Source organism: Pongo abelii, chromosome 13 (genome assembly GCF_028885655.2).
Source record: "Pongo abelii isolate AG06213 chromosome 13, NHGRI_mPonAbe1-v2.0_pri, whole genome shotgun sequence".
In the NCBI taxonomy this organism is placed as follows: Eukaryota; Metazoa; Chordata; class Mammalia; order Primates; family Hominidae; genus Pongo; species Pongo abelii.
This window is the reverse complement of record NC_071998.2, coordinates 85,270,220-85,287,133: the sequence shown is the minus strand read 5'-3', so window position 1 is coordinate 85,287,133 and position 16,914 is coordinate 85,270,220. Positions and strand designations below refer to the sequence as shown.

General features: G+C 44.0%; 1 protein-coding gene across 1 annotated transcript in view; it reads right to left on the bottom strand.

The window, feature by feature from the left end:
* Positions 1–4,070, bottom strand: part of MFSD14B (major facilitator superfamily domain containing 14B) — an 86,278-nt gene extending 82,208 nt beyond the window's left edge. The window contains exon 1 of the mRNA XM_002819976.6: positions 3,664–4,070. Within this exon, the coding sequence (XP_002820022.2) occupies positions 3,664–3,771 (108 nt within the window). The 5' untranslated portion in view covers positions 3,772–4,070. The remainder of the gene's footprint in view (positions 1–3,663) is intronic.
* Positions 4,071–16,914: the final 12,844 nt, after the last annotated feature.

Genomic DNA, 16,914 nt, shown 5'->3' with positions numbered 1-16,914 from the left:
GACTGGTTTTGTTTACCGTTTGTTTTTGAGACAGAGGCTCACTCTGTCACCCAGGGTGGAGTGTAGTGGCGCCTCCCAGTTTCAAACAATTCTCCTGTCTCAGCCTCCCAGGTAGCTAGGACTACAGGCATGCACCATCACACCCGGCTAATTTTTGTATTTTTAGTAGAGACGGGGTTTCACTATGTTGGCCACGCTGGTCTCCAACTGCTGACCTCAAGTGATCCACCGCACGCGGCCAAGACCTCATTGCTAAAAGGAACCTGGCACCTCCTCCCCTCTCTCTTGCTCCCTCCCCCACAGGTGATAAGCTGCTTCCCCTTCACCTTCTGCCATGATTGCAAGCTTTCTGAGGCCCTCACCAGAAGTAGATGCTGGTGCTAAGCTTCCTGTACAGCCTAAAGAACCACTTTTCTTGATAAATTCTCCAGTCTCAGGTATTCTCAGGTATTCCTTTACAGCAACGCAAACAGCTAACACACACCTCCTTTTTTTTTTTTTGAGATGGAGTCTCGCTCTGTCGCCAGGCTGGAGTGCAGTAGCACGATCTCGGCTCACTACAACCTCCGCCTCCCAGGTTCAAGCGATTCTCCTGCCTCAGCCTCCTGAGTAGCTGGGACTACAGGCGCCTGACACCATGCCCAGCTAACTTTTGTATTTTTATAGAGACAGGATTTCACCATGTTGGCCAGGATGGTCTTGATCTCTTGACCTCATGATCCGCCCGCGTCGGCCTCCCGAAGTGCTGGGATTACAGGTGTGAGCCACCGTGCCCGGTGACACACCTCCCTTTTCCAGAAGGAAATGATCTCTTGGTGTAAACACTTGATTCTCTTTTATTTTTCAGATTATGACATCTCTCTGCCAGTATCTTTTTCTGGTCAATATATCTCTTTGCCAAACAAGGTAGAAAAAAGTTGTCAGGCCAAGCATCATGGCTCTAACCTATAATCCCAACACTGGGAGGCTGAGACAGGAGGATCATTTGAGCCCAGGAGTTTGAGACCAGCCTGGGAAACAGAGCAAGACTCCATCTCTACAAAAAATAAAAAAATTAAAAAATTTAAAAAAAGCCAGGCATGGTGGCACATATCTGTTGTCCCAGCTACTCAGGAGGCTGAGGTGAGAAGACTGCTTGAGCCCAAGAATTTAAGGCTGCAGTGAGCCATGACTGGCCATTGCAGCCTGGAGACAGCAAGACCCTATCTCAAAAAAAACACAGAAAACAAAGAAGTTACCAGCTGGACAATCTTCCCTGTGATTACTAGTAGCATCTAAGAACCTGAAATCATGAGTGTCATTGAAACCAAGCTGTAAGGAAATTCCAACACATTAAAATGAAATCAATTCATATAGGGGCTATACGACACAGCACCCGGAGGTGACATTAGAAACTGCAAACAGGAAAAATGCATAATTCAGGGGTACTAGCATATGACACGAACATATATGATTAAAAGCATTCACTGTTCTCCCAATGTCCACACACTCAGAAAAACACTGCTACCTGCTCATGCTAGTCTTCTCACTATCTACAGCAAACACCAAGAAAACTCAGTATTCATCACAATTAACATCAACTCCATGCGTTCTCAGAGAGGAGGAAAGACCAGACAGGAATCTACCTGTGCCCCAAATTAGGTTACCATCAGGATCCAACGGAGAAAGAACTGGGGAATAAACTGAGTCTAGGTTTCTTTGAGTAAACATCCCTCACAAGTTTCTGCTCTTAAGCACATAAATTTAGCAACTTTAATTTTTAGGTTGGGGTCTAGTTCCCGTCAACACTAGGAAATGGGAGACAACTACTTTTATCATGGTCAGATGACCTATAGATTGTGATCATTCAATCATACATGCAAAGAATATTACAAAATAATAACAACATTAGTATGTATTAAGGGGCTTACTAGATGCCAAGTTGCAGCAACCCTCACAACCATATGAGGTAAATGCCATTATTAATCAGGAGTTATGTTAACTTACCGAACTGTGGAAACTGGGATTCCAAGCATGCTCGTCTAATCACTATGCTAATAATGCTTCAACCTGCCAATTTATTTTTTATTCTGTAAGCCATAAGGAGCCAATGAAAAAAATTAAGGACAGCAGTAATGATCATCTTTACATGCTAGAACACACTACTCAGCCATGTGCCAGGTGGACTGACGCTGGGGTGAGCAAGGGTCTTCAAAGAGATAGTCAAAGTCTGGGTCGAAAATGCTGAGGAAATTCTGAGCATAAGAATGCATAGGAGAGGATAAAAACCTAAAATCTGTATCTAATAAACTTAGCTAGACTTTCTGATTGTTGTAAGTATGGGAAGGGATGAAGGAAGCTACCTCGCAGGTTACTAGCTGGGCCACTGGTTAGTAATTACTGTCCATCAATTCATGAGACAGGAGGAGGAACTGGTGCTTTAGTTTTGTGTAGCAAGCAGGAAGAGGACAAGTCTGCTTAACGCGAATCAAAATGACAGCAAGCAATTCTACAGAATTTCTCTCCCTCGACAAGATAAGCTTCTCATATTACAGAGATCTTAACTTTGAAATGCTTTTCAAAATAGAGAGTCACCTGGGCTGGGAGGGGACTTCAACTAAGTCCTCATCTTACAGAGTAGGCACTGAGGGGCAAGGCTGTTTCAATACCCTGTCCAGAGTGCGCACTGTTCAGGCAAAACCAGGACTAAAAACCAGCTCTGCTGGATCCGTTCTACCTACTGCTCCTTCTGCTTCACCTGCCCTCCCAACCTACTAATAGGGATTTACATCCCCAAATACGTTCATGTAAACACTTAGCATTCTTCAACTAAAAACAAAATCAGCTATGTAAGCTAAAAATCTAAAGCCAAAAACATGTATTTAATTTCCATAAAATTTCTATTTTTCTTTGGAAAAACTTTCCCATTGTGTCAGTTTCTATTCACTGTAACATTCTCTATATTTCAGGTCCTAAGACCAAAAAAAAAAATCCTTTTTAAACTTAGGCCTTGAAGAAACGACAAACCCTCTAGGCTTAATATTCCACCATATGAAACCACTGACACAGACAAGGCCTGTTCTGCCGAAACCAGGCCAGTTAAGTCAGGGCTCAATTGCTTCTGTATTATTGTCAGAAGCCATCTCGACCTCAAGTAAAAGTAAAACTGGAGAAAGAGGCCGGCCTAACTTGCTCCTCGGCTGGTCCCCAGCAACGCCCCTGGAAACTCTGCTCCTCATCGCTAGGACCGCCCATCCGACGCCGGGAGAAGACGGAAGGAGCAGCGAGGCGCTGCCCGGCATCTGCCACCAACTTCCCGGTCGACGGTCTGATTCAAATGCTCCCTACCCGTTTTCCATGTAGACTTGGAGAGAAACTGCGCCAGGAAAACTGTTATCAACTGTTACAGGGACGGAGAACTCCGAAATAACCAAATTACTACTTATATTCACTGTCCCATGTCTAGCGCCTTTTGAAACAATAACCAAATCCTGTAAAGTTTTGTCTGCGATGAGCAGTCACTAGGAAAAACCTGCATTCGTGATGAATTCCCCGCCCCCCAGAAAAGGACCGGCTTTCCGAGAGCCGAAGCCCCTGCCCGGAGCGACGGGCTCGCGGGCCCCGGGTGCGACCCCACCCAGCCTCCCCGGGATTCAGGCCGCCGGGCCCCGCGCCCGCGCTCACCCAGCTGCTCCCCGCGGCCTGCGCGCCCGCGCGCTTCACCGGCATGGCTCCCGCCTCGGGCTCCGACGCCGCCTTCTCCTCCAGCTCCGGCGGCGGCTCCACGCTCATGCCGCGGCCATGCCCGCGCCAGCTCGGGGCGCTCCGGGACGACGGCAACGCCGCGGACGCGGCGGCGGTGCCCGCGCCCTCATGGGCTCTGCGGCCCGCGGCGGCCTGCGGGTCAGGCGGCGGCGCCAGCGGCGGCGCCGAGGGCTGGGGAGGCGGCGGAGGCTGAAGCTGCGGATCAGGCTAGCAGAAGACCGGAGCTCCAGGAACCGACCACTTCGCAAACCGCACAGACCCCGATTCTCGCAGTTGCCGGCGGCGTCAGGGGCGGGCTGCACGGTCAAGAGACTGTGCCCCGCCCCGCCCCGCCTCCCCACAGGCCGGCGCCGGGCAGGAGGCCCCGCCCCGCACCTCAGCTCCCGCCTCGAGAACGAGTCCCGCGCCTGAGTAGCCTCCAGCGACGCCACGCCCACTTCAGGCCCCGCCTTTACCTCGCGACTGGCGCCTTGGCATCAGGACTTCGCGGCGCGCGGGAAGTACGTCATTTCGAGAGCCCCTACGTCTGATTTCTTTTTCCGGAGAATGTGGACTGAGGCTAGCAAGTGGGGAGGGGCAAACTCGTGGGGGTTTGGTGGTGATTGCAGTTCAGTTCTGGTCTTGGTTTGCGCCAACCCACCAACCTCTCAAGTTTTTCTATGATTCTCCAGGAAGAAAATAATATAATAGCAATGTTTGCCAAACATACTTGAACGCAACACTTTTTATTCTTGACACATGATTAATATCTTGCAGAATGTGTAGGACACAGTTGGAAAAGCCTGGCTTTTTATGTTTATTTATTTTGAAAGATATGCACCTAATACTGAAGTATCAAAAAGCCTAGAGGCCTGGCGCAGTGGCTCACACCTATAATCCCAGCACTTTGGGAGGCCGAGGCTGCTGGTTCACCTGAGGTCAGGAGTTAGAAACCAGCCTGGCCAACGCGGTGAAACCCTGTCTCTACTAAAAAAAAAAAAAAACACCAAAAAAATTAGCCGGGTTTGGTGGCGCGCGCCTGTAATCCAAGCTACTCGGGAGGCTGAGGCACGAAAATAGCTTGAACCTGGGAGCCGGAGGTTGCAGTGAGCCGAGATAGCGTCACTGCACTCCAGCCTGGGCGACAGAATGAGGCTCTGTCTCAAAAAAAAAAAAAAAAAGACTACAAAACAATAATAGATTTTGATCTTTTTACAAACATCAATAGAAAAAAATAAAATTATTTCTATTAACAGGATTAATAATTTTAATTGAATTAAAGTCATTTCATTTAAGAATTTTTTCAGGTTGGGCGTGGTGGCTCACGCCTGTAATCCCAGGACTTTGGCAGGCAGAGGTGGGCGGATCGCCTGAGGTCAAGAGTTCCAGACCAGCCTGGCCAACATGGTGAAACCCCGTCTCTACTAAAAATACAGAAGTTAGCCTGGCGTGGTGGCGGATGCCTGTAATCCCAGCTACTTGGGAGGCTGAGGCAAGAGAATTGCTTGAACCCAGGAGGCGGAGGTTGCAGTGAGCCGAGATGGTGCACTGCACTCCAGCCTGGGTGACAGAGTGAGACTTCGTCTCCCAAAAAAAAAAAAAAGCCTCTCTTTCGCTTCCCACCCACCACACCCAAACACACACACACACACACACACACACACACACACACACACACACACACACACACACACACACTTTGCAGAAGTCGTTACTTTTATTTATTTATGAATTTTTTTTTTGAGACAGAGTCTCGCTCTGTCACCCAGGCTACAGTCACCCAGCCTAGATCAGTGGCGTGATCTCGGTTCACTGCAACCTCTGCCTTCCGCATTCAAGCGACTCTCCTGCCTGAGCCTACGGAGTAGCTGGGATTACAGGTGCGCGTCACCATGCCCGGCTAATTTTTGTATTTTTAGTAGAGACGGGGTTTCACCATGTTGGCTGGGCTGGTCTTGAACTACTGACTTCAAGTGATCCGCCCCCCTCGGCTCACAGAGCCGGCCTGGTCTTTTTTTTTTTTTTTTTTTTTTTTTTTGAGACGAAATTTCGCTCTTGTCGCCCAGCCTAGATCAGTGGCTTGATCTCGGCTCACTGCAACCTGTGCTTCCCGGGTTCAAGCAATTCTCCTGCCTCAGACTCTCGAATAGCTGGGATTACAGGTGCATGCCATGACCTGGCTATCTTCTGTATGTTTAGCAGAGACAAGTTCACCATGTTGGCCAGGCTGTTCTCGAATTCCTGATCTCAGGTGATCCACCCGCCTCGACCTCCCAAAGTGCTGGGATTACAGGCGTGAGCCACTACACCCAGCCTGATTTGTCTACTTTTCTGAATGATTGTTTTAACAAATAGTTTTCAAAACACAAAGGGAATATATGCATTATGTTATGCTGTTTGAGTATTATGTTTATGCCACTTATGAGCTTGGGTATCAGTTTCTGATTCCTGTATCCATGAAACAGAAAATTTTGTAGACTGTTTTTTTGCTTTGTTTTGAGACAGTCTTGCTCTGTTGCCCAGTCTGGAGTACAGTGGCGCGATCTCAGCTCACTGCAACCTCCGCCTCCCGGATTCAAACGACTGTGGTGCCTCAGCCTCCCGAGTAGCTGGGACTACAGGCACCTGCCACCACACCCAGCCAATTTTTGTATTTTTAGTAGAGACAGGGTTTCACCATGTTGGCCGGGCTGGTCTCCAACTCCTGACCTCAAGTGATCTGCCTGCCTGAACATCCCAAAGTGCTGGGATTACAGGCGTGAGCCACCATGCCCAGCCTGGACTGTTTTCTTAAATAGACTTACAATAAAGTTATCCTAGAGGGAATAATGGAGTTTTTTGAAGTTTATTTTCTTTATCACAAAAGCCACTAAAGTTTGCTATAATACTAGCAGTGTATATTTTTAACTACGAAATAGGCTGTGATTCTACTGAGGCAAACTTATAAATTATACCAGATAAGTATACCATTATATCTTTGATGGTTGATATTGCCATATCAGCTATATCAGAGTAATATATGCTAATACAGTTCTTTTTCCTAAGAGGAGAAATTCAAACAATTTGCTGATTTTTTTTTTTTTTTTTTTTGATACAGAATCTTGCTCTGTCGCCTAGGCTCAGTGACGTGATCGCAGCTCACTGCAGCCTTGACCTCCTGGGCTCAAGTGATCCTCCCACCTCAGCCTCCTGGGTAGCTGGGACCACAGGTGCATAAAACCATGCCTGGCTACCTTTTTTATTTTCGGTAGAGACAGTGTCTCACTGTGTTGCCCAGCCTGTTCTCCAACTCCTGGGCTCAAGCAATCTTCCTACCTCAGCCTCCCAAAGTACTGGGATTATAGGCATGAGCCACCGTGCCTAGCCTTGCTGATTTCTATTTAATACTTTTGTTGAGATTTTTCACTTTGAATAAATTAATCATCTGGTCTTAAACTGGATTTTAAGATTGGGTTAAACTTAATGCTAAAATAGGGTATCTAATAACTGAGAGTCTTTAATCCCCAAGACTATCCTCTGGTTTGATTCACTAGAAGAACCCCAAAAAGCTATTTTACTCATAGTTACAGTTTATTATAGTGAAAGGATACAGATGAAAATAGCAAAAGTAAGAGGCAGCAGAGTCCACGAGAGACCACGCACAAGCTTCCAGTTGTCCTTTCTGAGTAGAGTCTATGGGCAGCACCTAATTCTCCCAGCAATGATATGGATCTGGGTGCTGTGCTCTCTCTCTCTCTACTTATGTGTGTGTGTGTGTGTGTGTGTGTGTGTGTGTGTTAACAATACATGTAGTTTCAGGATTTCTAACTCTGTGGAAGCAAGTTTTCCAACTATAGTGTTTATGTACGGTTCTTTTTGTTTTTATCCTGATAGTAGCCAGTCAAAACAGTTTTCCAAATCAATTCAATTTCTTTCTTATTTACTGAAATCAATTCTTTTTTGATTGAGTAATCAATCAAAATTTTATTTATTTATTTATACAAATCAATTTATTTTTTCCCCATTCACTTTGGTGAGGTTATGCCATACCTTTGTAATATAATTAAGTTCATTTGTCATGCCGGCCATTCTATCCTAAGATCCCACATTAATTTGCATAAAGTTAACTCTCTGCAGTGTATCGTTCTGTGGATTTTGACAAATGGATGGGCCAGGTGGCTCAGGCCTGTAATCCCAGCACTTTGGGAGGTCGAGGTGGGCGGATCACTTGAGACCAGGACTTCAAGAGAAATAGGTAGTTATGCATCTACTGCCACAAGACCCTAAATATTCCCTTGTGTGGTCAATTTGTAATCAACACAAAGGGGTAAGTGGTATTGAATTCATCACTTTTTATATATAATTTGAATCTTTTTTAAAGTATGATGCAATTGGGTTGTTCAATAATGTCTGTGAGTTTCCTTGTACTGGAAGTTGTCTGCTGGGAAGGAAATCCAGAGCTGGCACCTGCATGGCCCAGATCCAAGCCAAGGTGTATAAAGCAATACCTTCACATGGTATCTTTGTTGCTCTGCTTCTCCACCCGTCTACTGTTCCCTGTGTGAAAAGATAACAAACTGTCTTATGATAATTGTCTAAATGTTTAAAACACACTTCACTTAATTTTGTTTGTTCCAAGCACTACTTTGTAATTGCAATTATAACCTAATGTGTTAAGATAAACTTATTTTCACATATTTTTTTTTTTTGAGACGCAATGTCGCTCTCTCACCCAGGCTGGACTGTGGGGTGCAGTGGTGCAATTTTGGCTCACTGCAACCTCTGCCTCCCAGGCTCAAGCGATTCTCCTGTCTCAGCTTCCCAAGTAGCTGGGATTACAGGTGCATACAAACACACCCAGATAATTTTTTTTTTTTTTTTTTGAGATGGATTCTTGCTCTGTCGCCCAGACTGGAGTGCAGTGGTGCAATTTTGGCTCACTGCAACCTCCGCCTCCCGGGCTCAAGCGATTCTCCTGTCTTGGCCTCCCAAGTAGCTGGATCACAGGCACATACTACCATACCCAGATAACTTTTTTGTTTTTTCAGACAGTGTCTCGCTCTGTCAATTTAGAGTATAGTGGCACAATCTCAGCTCCCTGCAACCTCCACCTCCCAGGTTCAGGCAATTCTCATGCCTCAGCCTCCTGAGTAGCTGGGATCACAGGTGCCCACCACCACGCCCAGCTAACTTTTGTATTTTTAGTAGAGATGGGGTTTCACCATGTTGGCCAGGCTGGTCTCGAACTCCTGAACTCAGGTGATCTGCTCGCCTTGGCCTCCCAAAGTGGTGGGATTAAAAGGGTAAGCCACTGAGACTGGCAACAGATTTTAGTTTAAAATAATGTTCTAATCAAAACTTGTTTTCAGTATTTGCAATGCATTATCAGTCCCATTTGAGAGTATTCAGTTAGGCTGGTGCTTTTTTTTTCTTTTTTTTTAATGGAGAACTATCCTTACTGAACCTCCTCAATTATTTGCCTTCCATTCAGCACTAAGCTAAAAGGCAGATGTGAATTGCCCTCTGGAAAAAAAGCATATTTGGCAATTATACATACCAAGGTGATTCAGAGTCAAATGGACCAGGCAAATGTTTTATACAAAGGGTGGAATTTTAGTTAGAATGGCAATCATTAAAAAGTCAGGAAACAACAGATGCTGGAGAGGATGTGGAGAAATAGGAATGCTTCTACACTGTTGGTAGTGTAAACTAGTTCAACCATTGTAGAAGACAGTGTGGCGATTCCTCAAGGATCTAGAACTAGAAATACCATTTGACCCAGTGATCCCATTACTGGGTATATACTCAAAGGATTATAAATCATGCTACTATAAAGACACACGCACACATATGTTTATTGTGGCACTATTCACAATAGCAAAAACTTGGAACCAACCCAAATGTCCATCAATGATATACTGGATTAAGAGAATGTGGCACATATACACCATGGAATACTATGCAGCCATAAAAAAGGATGAGTTCATGTCCTTTGTAGGGACATGGATGAAGCTGGAAACCATCACTCTGAGCAGACTATCACGAGGATGGAAAACCTTGACACAGGGCAGGAAACATCACACATGGGGGCCTGTTGTGGGTTGGGGGGCAGGGGGAGGGATAGCATTAGGAGAAATACCTGATGTAAATGATGAGTTAATGGGTGCAGCAAACCAACATGGCACACGTATACCTATGTAACAAACCTGCACGCTGTGCTCATGTACCCTAGAACTTAAAGTATAATAATAATAATAAAAAGGTATAATTTTAAGTGACCCAGGCAAAGGGTTTGTTCTACAATGTGTGTGAATCATGTAAAAAGCAGGAATGTAAGGACTTTTTTCCTTGCCCTACTTCTGTTTCACATACTAGAAATATATACAGCATGCTGCCTGCTGTCCCTGTAGTCTTCACAACAGAAGGGATACCATCTCTATGCCAGAAGCAGGAATTGCTGATGTAGGTCAGCCCCTCTTTTTTCCTTGTCACCCTCGCATAGTCAATGATCAAATCTTGCTTATGCCCTTTCTCACCTCCTATCTCTTTCACCGCTCCATCAAAGCAACTGTTGTGCCCTATTTATTTTATATGTCAGATTGTTCTATGCCTGCTTACTGCCTTAGTTCATACCCTTCCCATTTCTCAGTAGTTTGCTGTACATCTTTGGGTTCACTTCCACTTATGCATGTACTCTTCACACAAAATTAGTCTTTCTCATCAAAAGCAATTGTAACAAAAGCAAAAATTGACAAATGGGATCTAATTAAATGTAAGAGCTTCTACATAGTTAAGAAACTATCAACAGAATAAACAGCCTACAGAATGGGAGAAAATTTTTGCAAACTATGCATCTGACAAAAGTCTAACATCCAGGCTCTATTAATATAAGGAACTTAAACAAATCAACAAGAAAAAAAAGCCAATCCCATTAAAAAGTAGGCAAAGGACATGAGCAGACACTTTTCAAAAGAAAACATACATGCGGCCAATGAACATATGAAAAAAAGCTCAATATCACTTATCATTAGAGAAATGCAAATCAAAACCACAGTGAGATACCATCTCACACCAGTCAGGATGGCCATTATTAAAAAGTCAGAAAATAACAGATTCTGACAAGGCTGCAGAGAGAAGGGAATGCTTTTACACTGTTGGCAGGAGTGAAAATTAGTTCAAACCATTGTGAAAAGCACTGTGACGATTACTTGAAGAGCTAAAAACAGAACTATCATTCAACGTAGCAGTCCCATCTCTGGGTATATTACCCAGATGAATATAAATCATTCTATCATAAAGACACATGCATGTGAATGTTCACTGCAGCACTATTCACAATAGCAAAGACATGGAATCAACCTAAATGCCCATCAATGACAGATTGGATAAAGAAATTGTGGTACATACATGCCATGGAATAGTATGCAGCCATAGAAAAGAATGAGATCATATATTTTGCTGGATCACGCATGGAGCTGAAGGCTATTATCCTTAGCAAACTAGCACAGGAACAGAAAACCAAATACCACATGTTCTCACTTATAGGTGGGAGCTAATTGATAAGAACTCAATGACACAAATAGGCGAACAACAGACAGTGGGGACTACTTGAGGGTGGAGGGTGGGAGGAGGGAGAGGATTCAAAAAAAATAACTATTGGGTACTAGGCTTAGTACCAGGGTGACAAAATAATCTGTACAACAAACCCCCATGACACTAGGTTACCTGTATAACAAACCTGCACATGTACCCCTGAACCTAAAAGTTTGGGGGAAAAAAAAATGGTCTTTCTAAAATACAAATCTATCCTACTATATCACTTTCTTGCTAAAAATTCTTCAAGATATCCTGTTTTCATGAAGGAAAGGCTCTGGTGCATTAGCATGACATGAATGCCTCAGGCTCTGGCCTCTCCCCACCTGTCAGCCTTATCTCCTGGCATTTTTCTACACCCATATCACTGGGCTCCCATCATCTGTGAGGCTCCCTCAGTCTAAAATAGCCTCTTTCTCCTTCTCCTCCAGCCATTTATCTAATTCCTGTTTATAGGAATTCTAATTCCTGTTAAGACTCAGCTCAGGTATGGTCTCTACCAGGTTTTCCCCAAGTTTCCCTTTCCGTATTGCAAAACCTTTCCTTGCACCTTCTGTACACTTTGTTTAGATTTCTGTCAACATATAGTTCTCTGAATGTTAAACAAACAAACAAACAAACAAACAAAACACATAATCTTGCCGGGCATGGTGGCTCACACCTGTAATCCCAGTACTTTGGGAGGCCAAGGCGGGTGGATCACTTGAGGTCAGGGGTTCAAGACCAGCCTGGCCAAAATGGAGAAACCTCATCTCTACTAAAATACAAAAATTAGCCGGGCCTGGTGGTGGGCACCTGTAATCCCAGCTACTCAGGAGGCTGAGGCAGGAGAATCGCTTGAACCCAGGAGGCAGAGGTTGCATGAGCCAAGATTGCGCCATTGCACTCCAGCTGGGCGACAGAGTGAGACTCCGTCTCAAAAAACAAAAACAAACAAACAAACAAAAAACATAATCTTATCCAAAGAGATAGTGAGCACATGCCAACCTTTTATTTATCTTGGTAATAATAAGGGAGCCCATAAAGTGGGTTCAAAAGAGAATTTGAAAAACTAGGATTATAACAGTCAATGTGAACAAAATGGAAGGATGAATTAATATTGGCACATTAGCTGCAGCCCTGCTTAATGTCCTATTGGGCAATTAAACTGTAGCAGTTGGGGTTATCTCATTTTTCCACCATGGAAAAGAAAACCAACTCATCAGTTTCTTAGGAGATAATTTCTAACTTTACAGGGCTGTAAAATATCTGAGCCTATCAGTAATAACGTCAAAAATAAATAGTCAAAACCCTTTGAGAGTTAGAAGACCCTTGGGTGAGTTTGTCAGACAATCGTCTTATAGCATGACATTGATGGAAGTGGAATCTCTTTGTTTCCAAGTTTTGAGTAATTTTGCCTAGCACCATCATTGTTTACCCTGATGCTATACTTTTTAATTCACTCAATCCTGGCATATACTGTGAACTTGAGAGAACTTAAGTGTTGGTGTTCAAACTGGGGTATGTATACCCCTTGTAATATGGAAAGACTTTTCAGGGGTTACGTGGCCATGGATAGCTTTTAGATGACCAATTTCCAGGCCCTCGTCCTAGGTGTGTACTTTTTCCTACAGCTAACCTGCTCCCTGAAGTGTCTCTGTTTTGCAAGTTCCTCTTTTCCTCCCAGTCCAGTCACCCTTCTGCCACTTCACCAAAGCCTCCCACCCATCCCAGCCTGCTCATGAGCACACCCTGAGACCTAAACACTTCCATTTTCCATTAAGCAAAAGAGCCAAATTGGCCTTAAAAGTCTGACAAAAATATACGGAAAGCCAGTCTACAATATCCTGGAAAATACATTCTTTATCACAAACTAATGATAAATGGAAATGTCAACTTAAAAGTGTAGGGGGGGACGTTAAACAGTTTATTAACATTTTTTTTTTCCTTAGGAGACAGGGTCTCACTCTATCACCCAGGCTGGAGTACAGTGACATGATCATACTTCACGGCAGCCTCAAATTCCTGGGCTCAAGCAATCTTCCCACCTCAACCTCCAGAGTAGCTGAGACTACAGGCGTGCACCACCATGCCCAGCTAGTTTGTTGTTGTCGTTGTCGTTGTAGAGCCAAGGTTGGTTTCATTATGTTGTTCAGTCTGGTCTCAAACTCCTGGCCTCAAGGATTCTCCTGCCTTGGCCTCCCCAAGTGCTGGGGTTTAAGGGACGAGCCACCGCACCTGATCAACATTCTTTTAAGGATCAACAAGCACAACACTGAAGGCCACTGCATAGGAGGAAAATTCCGTACCTCCAAACTCCAGTGGAAGCCACAGCCGAGACCCTCGTCTTTTTGCTGTTGACTCACTGAGCAATGTGGTACCTCGTTTGGTTAGTTTACCTATCCCTTCAGCCTGGTCAGCTGATCCTTTTCCACTGGTTTGATTTTAACACTTTGAGTGTTGGCTTAAACCATCCCTTTCTGTCTGTTCCCATTCCTCACTGCCTTTAGTTGGATGAGTGAGAAGGTCTTAGGGTTGATCCCATCCTGGTTCCCCTGTGGAGAGTGTTTGGGAAGTGCCAGTGAATGTAGCCTGGATCACATTACTATAATTTTAAAGTTTCCTGGTCACTCTCCCTGTTACTTTTTACCCTGTGCACATTTTTTTGTTGTATTTATCACAATTATTTGTATACCAGACTCTTTCTTTCTAGACGTTCATCTTTTTTACAGCAATACTTTTTATTGTTCATCTGTTAACCAATAGTTGAACTGAAATAAATCCAACTCGCCCAGTAGACTGCAAGCATCCCGAAGACAAGTGTGTGTTTTATTTGCAATTGTACATCCAGTGTCAACACAGAGAAAGAACGGTAACACATTTACTGAGACATGACAGGCCAATAGTAAGCCCTTTAATACAGAGTCATTGAGTCATTAGGGCAAACCATGGGCACTGTCTGCATTTTAAATGCAGGGAAATAGAATTAGAGAGATTAGTTATGGCATTTGAGATCACATAGCAGTAAGTGGTGCCAGGATTCAAGTTGGGGCAGAATGACCCTGGAGTTTTTGGCCTCAAGTCAATTCTGTCCTGCAAATTGGATTTCTTGAATTATATGGGTAATGAACAAAACAGCCTTGTGTTACTTACTTGTATTCAATAGACTTTCAGAGGACCAGGGCCCAGGTGATCTATTGAGACCCAGAATGGGAGGCACATACCTCCCATCTGGGGGGTGGGGAACTCAGCAGCAGCTAGGAGGCTGTGGGGGCACCTTGGCCTTGCACTCAGGGCTCAAAGGGCATGGAAGCATCACAGTGAAAGCCACCATTATGAGAGAGAGGCCCAAGAATACAGATGGACTTGTACTTGAGTCCACTGGGCTTGTCCTCGTGGACAAGACGAGGGTGACACTCGGGTAGGGACTAAACACCGGTATGAGCAGCTGTGGATGGTGAGGAGGTGCTCGGAGGTGTGAGGCTACAGCCTCACGTTCATATGGTAGACTGTTTCAGGCTGGGGAAGTTTGGGATACTCTGGCTTCACTACGGTTGTTCAAGAAATTATGGAAGTATTGCATTGTTCTCTTAGCATACAAACTTTATTTTCTTTATTCTTATTATACATCTTTTGCAAAAAAAAGATAGTGCTAATAAAATTGTCTTATCTCTTAGGACATGTTTGCTGTTGAGTTTGTGAAGTTAATATCTTCATACTTGACTCATTAGCTTGAAGTCAAATTTCAATATTATTGTAATCTCTAACAATACTCCCATTATTTTCCAGTTCCTGTGTTTAGCCATGAAAACCAATGTCACTTCGACTGAGTTACTTCATTTCTATGAGCTCATCTATTAAATAAGGCAGTTGGACAAGCTGTTTTCTACTTTCCTTTCATAATCTCAAAGACAGTGACTGAGAGCCTGACTCTTTAAATGCTCAAAGTGAATTACTATTGATTTTTGCCTTTAAGACATTACTTAATGTGGTTATGACTTGTTTGATGTTAGTGAGTCTTTGATTAGAGTCCATTTCCAAGGTTAGCTTTGTTTCCATAGAAATGCAACTGCTATGCCATGACCTAAGTTAAAACCAATGGCCAAATTGTACCCTGTATGGAAGATTGGGGTTTCTTATCAACCAGCTTAAGAACCACTGACCCTAGTGAAGTCCATGAAACAGAGAAGATAAACTCAGAGGAAGATACAATGTAAATTGCCAAACCAGACTGATGTATAGTCCATCAATTGATGAAGACACTTCCACCAAATAGATGTCTTGAAAAATTATAGATGATAAAGTATCGAATGGCCAGGTAAATTGACAAGGATTTTATTGATTTTACAAAGGATGACATAGTTTCACTGACACTGCAGTATAAGAAATATAATAGCAAAAATATATCGTCTCCCACCTCCCTCAACCCCCGAGAACTTTCAGTAACAGAATTTCAAACTAAACCTTTCCTTTTCATCTTTTCTCTTCTCTTTTCTTTCTTTTTGAAACAGAGTCTCACCCTGTCTCCTGGGCTGGAATGCAGTGGCGTGATCTTGGGTCACTGCAACCTCTGTCTCCCAGATTCAAGTGATTCTGCTGCCTCAGCCTCCCAAGTAGCTAGGACTACATGTGCGCGCCACCACACCGGGCTAATTTTTGTATTTTTAGTAGAGACGGGGTTTCACCATGTTGGCCAGGCTGGTCTCGAACTCCTAACCTAAGGTGATCCACCTGCCTTGGCCTCCCAAAGTGCTGGGATTACAGGAGTGAGCCACTGTACCCAGCCAGACTAAACTTTTCTAAATGTCATGTGGAGGATAAAATTATTTGTATAAATGTTTTCGTAAGTATATTATAAAGCATTTCAACACCTAGTAATCCACTACTAAAGACATTAATTTTTAAAAATCATTGTGATATTTGGTACCATTATATAATGGAAAATAAGGTAAACATGCAGACTGTATACAGTCCAATTCAATTACCAAATATGAGCAAAACCTATTAGATCAATTTCTGGCTTTGTTTGAAGAAACCGAATCAAGTTTATTCAATAGCACCCCGTGGTCTCAATGTAACAGGAAAGAGGATGCTAAAACCCACCTCCTTTGATAACCTCTAATTAGATGACCAACTGGCCTGATTTGCCTGGGAGTAAGGGTTATCAGGATGTGGGACATTTAATGTTAAAACCAGGGCAGTCCTGGGCCTACTAGGACAGCTTGTCCTCTTCATCCCTCCAGTTCTTTTTAAAATGTGTGGAATATCCACATTTCTTTATCCTGGGACTTTTCTGTTTGCATGTAGGCTCTCCAGGAAGTCACAAAGCTGCACAACGGTGGGGCTGAGGAAATTAGCCAAGGAATCAGCCACGTCTCTGGGGCATCCGCCTCTTGCATTATAGGTGTCTTCAGCTCTATCTTTGGGTGTCCAGGCTGCCACCAGGTAGCTAACACAGAACTCTCCTGGGCAACTTTTGTCTTTGGTACTCTGTGCTTTCTCTGTTGACATCCTCAGCTGCCACCTCCACAGGTCTCACACTGTATTCCCTGTGGCTCATGCCCGTGAACACTCTCTACAGGGACTCGCTTTGAGCACACTGTTAACTAATTGACAAAAATGCTAGCTATTGAAGCTCAA